Consider the following 7,966-nt stretch of genomic DNA (forward strand, 5'->3'; position numbering starts at 1 on the left):
AGGGAGAGAGAGATAGAGAGAGATAGAGATAGAGAAAGACGGACAGACAGAAAGCGGGAGAAGAGGGGAAGAGGTTGAAAGAGGGCAGGGCTTTACATTTCTCATTCCCTCGCTCTCATTTTGTTTTCATTTCTAAGAGGGTTTTTTTCTGAATGCAACTCCTCCCAACTCCAGCTCTGAAGCATTAGGGCTGACACAGACTAGTTCAACTATCTCATTCACTCCTGTTCTGCGTGCTAGCTCTGCTTCGTTTCACACAAGCCTGAGGCCTGGGACAAGTTTGTTTTTGCAGAGTCTTTCTTCAGATTCACTACACATATAACGTTGGTCTGTAAACATGCACTTTAAACCGCTGAATGTAATGCTGATACAATCTGCATGCCTTCCTATACTGAGATAGCACATGTGTGTGATAAAGTAGAGTATATACACACACAGGGATGCTATCACAAACATACTGTGCACACAAGCATGTGCAGACACACACACAAATATTTTTCCAGTTACTGTAACTCATAAAGATACAGACACAGCACACAGACCAAATTTCCACAGCAAATGAAATGTTGATCTTTTCCATTGCACGCCCAGGTTCATGTGGATATGAGGGATTGTAATCTCCTAATTCATTCATCAGGGATTACTCACTCAGCCATGCAGGGATCTCCCTCCCTCCTCCCCCTCCCTCCCCCCTCCCTCTCTCCCTCCCTCCCTCCCTCCTCCCCCTCCCTCCCTCCCTCCCTCCCCCCTCCCTCTCTCCCTCCCTCCCTCCTCCCCCTCCCTCCCTCCTCCCACCCCCTCTCTCCCTCCCTCCCTCCTCCCCCTCCCTCCCTCCCTCCCTCCCCCCTCCCTCCCTCCTCCCCCTCCCTCTCTCCCTCCCCCCTCCCTCTGTCCCTCTCTCCCTCCTCACCCTCACCTCCTCCTTCTCCCCCTCCCCCTCCCTCCTCCCCCCTTACTTACCCCTCAGTCACAGATGGCATCAGACACTTGTTTCTCTGTCTTTCTTTCTCTTTCTCTTTTGCTCTCTCTCTCTATTTCTCTCTCCTTCTTTCTCACTTTCTCTCTCCTTCTATCACTCTCTTTTCCTCTTCCTACTTACACAACTCTGACCCGCAACCACAGTCATGAATGAATGTGCAGAGTTGCAGTCGAGATTATAATATTTCTGATACTAAACTCTCTCACTGTCTTTCTCTATTCCCCTTCTCCCAATAAGACCCATGGAGTTAGAGAGACTGAGTGAGAGAGAAAGAGAGAGAGTGTGAGAGAGAGAGAGAGAGAGAGAGAGAGAGAGAGAGAGAGAGAGAGAGAGGAAGACAGAGAGAGAGAGAGAGAGAGAGAGAGAGGGAGAGTGTGAGGGGAAGAAAAGAGAGAGAAAGGAAGAGAGAGGGGAAGAGAGAGATAGAGATAAGAGTGTGTGTGTGTGAGAGAGAGAGAGAGATAGAGAGTGTTCCAGGCTTCTCTGTCTAATCCTCATGGAGAGATTGACTTTACTGTTGCCATTAGTGATGAGGAGGACAATCACTTTATGACATTAAGAGGACATCTGGTCCCCCCCCCCCCCCCCCCCCCACACACACACACAATGTTTTATCAGTTTCACAGCACTGCTTGCAGTATAAGTCCATCTACGGGATAGTACAGCTCAGTGGTTACAGCATTTGCAGATCAAAAGGTTGCAGGACAAATCCCCTTATACTGTATGTATAAAAAGTATCCGCTAAGTGAGTAAGGGACGTCATAAGATGATGTGCCCATAGCAACGGTCTGCCGTTCAGTAATAACAGACCGTGGAATGTCGTAATTGACCAATTAGCATTGAGCATTCAACAAAGAGCCCGTAATAACACCACTGTGTAAACAGCACGTTAATGCACGTATGACATGCAGTACTTGATATTCAAAGTAGGAATTGGTATTGATGTTCTGCAGTGCAGAGCTACACAGGAGAGCCATGTTGCAGCAAGGTCACATCCTGCAGTGACATAAAGGCCATGAGGGGCCAGCCTCACCACACTGGCACCATGACTTCTAACCTCCGGCCGGGATTGAATCCAGAGGCGACACAGCCTGATGACACATTTATTTGCATGACACGGCTCCTCCCCCTTCTTCCCCTTCTCATCTCCCTCTCCCTCCCTCTCCCTCTCCCTCTCCCCCATCTCCCTCTCCCTCTCCCCCATCTCCCTCTCCCCCATCTCCCTCTCCCCCCTCTCCCCCCTCTCCCTCCCCCTCCCCTACCCTTCCCCCCTCTCCCTCTCCCCCATCTCCCTCTCCCTCTCCTCTACCCCCTCTCCCCCCTCTCCCTCCCCCTCAAACCAGCCTCCCTGGCTCCCCTACTTACTGCCCGGTCCTCTCCCTGTTAATCCTAACTCCTGCGTGCAGAGCTGCACCCATCTCGTGCGTAATCTTCCGTTCCCAGAGCGAGCATCATAGGATATGACCAAACACGCTAGAGGAAGCCTGCTAGTGTGTCCCGCTCGTACTGACCTGGGCTGGCATTGTGGAGATCAGGCCTGCAGGCATCCAGAGCTGTGAGAGCAGACACCCTGCACAGGAGGAACCGCAGCGGGGGCGGAGCCTCGACCATGTTTGGGCGTTCTGTGGGAGGGGGAGCTGGGAGACCATATAAGGGCATGGTTTACTCCAAAGGAGTTTCCATGGTGTCTCTATATTAAGAGAGCGTGGGGAGGGTCTAGTGTGTGAGATGAGAGCTGTTGATTAAAGGCCATTAGGGTCTTTTGTTTTGAGTGTAATGCAAGCACCAGCCTAATTGGATTCTAAAGTGTGCAACAATACAGTTTCTCCATTGATAGGCCGTCCTTGCTGTTATGATGAGAGACACTAGTTCCATCTTTTACTTCCTCCTCTCAGAAAAGCCTTGGTTCAATGTCTCTCTCTCTCTGTGTGTCAGATAGACGATATGAACAGTCGCGTCAATAAATGCGTTTTCATTTCCACGGCAACCTCTCCCCTTCTGTCACTCGGTAAAACCAAGAGATAATCTCACAGTGATTACGATCAAAACCAGCGTTGCCTAGCAACACACAATTAAGGAATATGCTTTCAAGGCGGCTTTGCGGGTCGTCCATTACCAGATGAAAATTACCGGGGCAACAAATGTCAGTTGCATGCAGATGGATGTACTGATTGTGTTTAACTTGAGCGCGCCAGAAAGAAGCCCACCACCGTGAGCTGTCTCACAACACACAAGTCCACCGAAGCTCTCACTGTGTGCTATCACGTCTTATACCACACAGGTATTACAGCAACCTCTCCCTGTGCCTGGTAACCTTGATAACATTTACATTTACATTTAGTCACTTAGCAGACGCTCTTATCCAGAGCGACTTACAGTAAGTACAGGGACATTCTCCCCGAGGCAAGTAGGGTGAAGTGCCTTGCCCAAGGACACAACGTCATTTGGCACAGCTGAGAATCGAACTGGCAACCTTCTGATTACTAGCCCGGATAACCAGGAGGCAGCAGAGGCGGGGGCCGGGGCTGAGGCCGGGGCTGGGGCTGAGGCTGGGGCTGTGGATGGGGCGGGGGCCGGGGCCGGGGCTGTGGATGGGGCGGGGGCCGGGGCTGTGGATGGGGCGGGGGCTGTGGCTGAGGCCGGGGCTGGGGCGGGGGCTGGGGTTGGGGCTGAGGCGGGGGCTAGGGCGGGGACTGTGGTTAGGGCTGATGCTGGAGATAGAGCTGTAGATGGAGCACAGTGCAAGGAGCAGCGAGCTGCAGTTTATGTGATGCAATCTAAGTGACATGTTGTCTCAGCCTCAATCCCTCAGTTTTCAAGCTTTTACTATTCGTACTTCTGGTCAGACGCTGACTGCATTTCCCTGCCTCTGTACTCGTACAGAGCAAACTGACAATAATGTGGAATCTGATCTAATTTTAACTGCCATTATGTAATCTTCTGCCATTAGCAATCAGCAGTTCCCAACAAGTTCTAGAAAACAGGCTAGGTCATTTTGATACATTAAACTAATGGCTTACAACTGGAACACTCGCATCACACACACACACACGCACAGAGTTATGATCTGTTCACTAGTTTATACACACCTCACACATCACCTGCAAAAGCCAGTTTGAAAAAATAAACTAACCATAACTCCATGTGCATACGTCATTAGGGCGCGTGTCCCTGGTTTATCATTGTGCATCAAAATGACCTAACCTCATTCCTCCAGCACTGGTTGGAAACTATTCCACAACACACACAGTGTAAGTGTGTAACATACGGGTGAACCGCATATTACTGTAGCTGGTGTTCACTTCCTGTCTCCAAATAAGGGTGCAAGCTCACTCTTTGGCAGAAACACTACGATTTAAGGACAGCAATTGCTGACGAAACACAGAAAGTAGGTCATAGGGCAGATTAAGAGTCTTCCAGTCCAAAAGTTATCCATTTAGGACACTAAACTGGCCATAATCCAAACCAACACGAATACGTTTTTGGCTCAACCAAAAAACAGGTAAGAACGGTTGAACATGCACTGATATCCGTTTTTCAGATCATATTTCATATTTCTTCACATTTCCGATTCTATTTTAAGCATTTTCACAAACAGTATAAGAGAGAGAACCAGGTGTAACATAAAGTACTAAAAGTACTAAGTCATTAATAGGCATATTCTAACAACAGGCATCACACTTCACTGCAACAATGAAAGTGTGACCACCATGTACTGTACCAAGCTATCAAGTCATGCTCGGTTACTATTTCCTGTTCCTGTCAAATGGGTCCTTACCAAGAGCAGACCCATCTTGGGATGTATATTTAGCCATAAAACAGGAACCAACACGTTGTTTGAGAGGCACCCTCATATGAGACAGACCCAAAATACACACAGAAAGGGTACTTCAGTTTTTATCTGCGATTCGAGACTGCTGTGAAGCAGCTTTCAGTTTTCTACGAAAGGCTCTTACATAACTGGCCTCTTTTGAAACTGAACCATCCAACAGCTACACGAAAAAATCAAAATCTCTCCACAAAGAGAAATCCCCACAGAGAATGGGACCTTGAGATAAACCAGAGGGATGAATAAAAAGAGATGATTAAAGAGGGAGTTACTTGTGTCTGGCGAGGCCATGGTCGAGACGATAACTGGTGGGCCAGTACGTCGGCTGAGCTTCTGGTTGGCCGCGTTCTGGCCCTGCATGGCCGACCCAGCGGGCTGCATGGCCTGGTCCGGAGAGGGTCCCCCAGGCTTGCGCATCATCTGGGGGCTGGGGTGAGGGCTGTGCATGGGGGACATGGGCGGAAGGCTTCGGTCCCGCTTCATCAGCTCCATGGGGACAGTGTAGTTGGTGGAGTAGGCCTTGGGGGCGTGTTGGGGTGGCGGCAGGGCGGGCATGGACAGTGGCATCTGCTGGGGCATTCCGTGCATCCCTGGCATGGAGCCGGTCATGTGCTGGGGCATGGTCACCATCATCTGCATGCCCGGCATGTGGACGCCAGGGTGCTGGGAGTAGGCGGACATGGGGCGTGGCTGGACGGGAACCATGGCCCCGCTGTAGGGGCTTGGGGAGCGGGGGTAGCCCGTGGTCTCCAGGAGGTGCTGGGAGGGGGCGCTGTTGGGCCTCCTGCCCATCACCTCTCCCATCCTGGGGGAGATGGTCTGCATGCCTCCTGGTGTCTGTGGAGGCATCATGTGGGGGTCCAGGCCCATGTGCTGCTGTTGCTGCAGCTGCTGCTGCTGCTGCTGGTGCTGGTGGTGGTAGAGCTCTCTGCTCTGGTGGCTGAAGCTGTTGGAGCGGCCACGGAGAGGCGTCTGGGGCTGGGGGGGCGCCAGAGGGGCCTCCTGGGGCCTCTTGCAGCTGACAGCCACCCTGGAGAGCACCCGCGCCTGGCCCAGGTTGGGAGCCACGGAGCGCACGTCGTTCTCCTCCATGACGGCCAGCATGGCGGTGGAGTCGAAGCCCTGCTGGATGAGGGAGGAGATGGTGCTCTCCGACAGGCCCTCGTTACGCAGCAGCGCCAGGAACTCTGGGTCCACCGTCTTCTTGGGGTCCAGAGGCAGGGCGGGGGTCTGGGGCGCCGTGGAGGGCGGAGGGGGCAGCGGGGTGGGGATGGGCGAGGGCTGGGGCGGGGCGGGGGCGGCGGTGGGGGGAGGAGGAGGAGGCAGGGGTAAGGGGGCGTTGGGGTCGTAGATCTGCAGGTTGGACAGCGGCTGCTGGGAGGGCTGTGGGACCCCGTAGGGCGAAGGGCTCTCCTGCCTCATCATCATGCCTGCCTGGGAGGACGGGTCCACCACCAGGCAGGTGGCGGCGGGCTGGCGCGGGTCCAGGGGCCTCCCGTTCACGTCGGTGTAGACGGGCCGGGGCGGCTCGGAGGCGTAGCGGGGGGAGGAGGGCTCATGGCCGTACGGGGACGGGTCCCGGCTGGCCATACGCTGGCCGTCTGGCATCATCTTGTTTGTGACGGCAGCGCCTCCGTTCTCCCGGTAGATCCGGTTCATCTCGTGGACGGAGGGCGGCGGGGGCGGGGGAGGGAGGGGGCCGGCAGACGGCATGCCCTGGGGCCCCGGTCGGCCCCCTTGGCCTTGGTCCCAGGGCGCACGCCCCACCGGGCTCATCCCGTAGTGGGAGCCTGACCGGCTCAGCTGGTGGGGAGGCTGGGGCGCTGGCTCGGGCCGGTAGAAGCCCCGAGGGTCGTCAGGCGGGCGAGAGGACATGGTGGGGTCATGGGGGTAGTATTCCTGGGGACCGATGGATCCTCGGTGAGCCATGGACGGGCGATCGTAGTGGTTGAGCTCGGGGACGGAGCCCTTCCTCGTCCCTCGCTCGGCGTAGCCCTGGCTGTACGGGGAGTCCTGATAGGAGAACGGCTCCCGTTTCAGATCGAGGTCGGGAGGCCGGGAGCCCGGTTGAGGCTCGTACCAGCCTCCTCCGTCTCCCCCGTACGACAGCGAGTTCCTCCGCCCCGCTAGCCTGGCTTGCTGCTCGTAGACACTCTCTCCCCTGTCCCACTGCCCCTCATTCCCCCCCAGGGTGTCCCAGCTATGGGAGCGACCGAGACTCAACTGCTTGCTGGCGACGAGCATTGGAGAGAGGGAAAACAAGAAGATAGCTTTAAAAAAAAAAAAAGAGAGAGAGAGAAAGAAGAAAACCGACAAGGAGAAGGAGAGAAGAGGAAAAAAAAAAAGAGTAGAGTTGGTGGTGGTGTTTTCTTTCAAGTCTTCAGTTACACTTAACATCAAAAGAGTAGAATGAAGGGAGGTAGGAGGAGAAGAAGAAAAAAACTGAAGAAGTAGAAGGGAGGGGAGGTGTTTCACCTGATATCCTGTTGTAATGTTTTTGGGCTTCCTGACGTTCTTGCTATCAGGTGGCTTCTCTCTGGTAGGCGATCGCTCAATTATTAAACCGTGCCTGTATTGGCTGGTGGAGAGCTGGGTAACAAGACACCCCACACACACACACCACACACACACACACACACCCACGGCTGGTCGAAGCAGAGGTAAATGACCAACTACTCTATAAAAGACCCGGTGTAAAGACAGCGCCTGTACCGGACACCGACCGCCAAGGCCACCGACGCTGTCGAGAAGAGGGGGAAAAAGCGGAGGCAGAGGAGAGGAGTGGTAGAGGGGGTGGAGTAGAGTTGTGTTGGGATGGGGTGGGGTAGGCAGGGCACTAATCCAACACGGTTTATCCTTCCCCTACTCCGGGGACATTTTACTCGCTCTGTCGATTGCTATGAGGGATTACCGTCTAAATAAAGCCTGCTTAATTCCACTCCCCACCGTGACGTCACGACGACCAGAGAATATGTATCTCTGATGCGACCAGAGAACCGGAGGACCCACCCTCCGACTCCTGAGAGGGGCACTTACCTGGGGCTGGGGGCTGGGGGCTGGTGGCGTCGGTCTGCCTGTCAGTGCGTGTTCAGCCTCCTTGCTCCCTGAGCGCCGCGGAGCAGAGGGGGAGGTTGGGCACACTGGCAGGGCGAGCAGGC

The 7,966-nt window shown here is 54.2% G+C and overlaps 1 protein-coding gene across 5 annotated transcripts in view; it reads right to left on the bottom strand.

Annotated features, from left to right (window-relative positions):
* Positions 1-7,067, bottom strand: part of LOC134022629 (C-terminal-binding protein 2-like) — a 23,738-nt gene extending 16,671 nt beyond the window's left edge. For 4 of the 5 annotated variants that reach the window (XR_009930666.1, XR_009930665.1, XM_062464315.1 and 1 more), the window contains exon 1: positions 5,081-7,067. Coding sequence is in view for 2 of the 5 variants with exons in the window: in XM_062464315.1 (XP_062320299.1) it covers positions 5,081-7,052 (1,972 nt within the window). In the remaining 3 variants the exon portion in view is untranslated. Of the gene's footprint in view, positions 1-2,344; positions 2,368-5,080 lie in introns of those variants that run through there. The other variant, XM_062464318.1, reaches the window with a different exon arrangement.
* Positions 7,068-7,966: the final 899 nt, after the last annotated feature.

The sequence above is a fragment of the Osmerus eperlanus genome, chromosome 6 (assembly GCF_963692335.1).
Source record: "Osmerus eperlanus chromosome 6, fOsmEpe2.1, whole genome shotgun sequence".
Lineage (NCBI taxonomy): Eukaryota > Metazoa > Chordata > Actinopteri > Osmeriformes > Osmeridae > Osmerus > Osmerus eperlanus.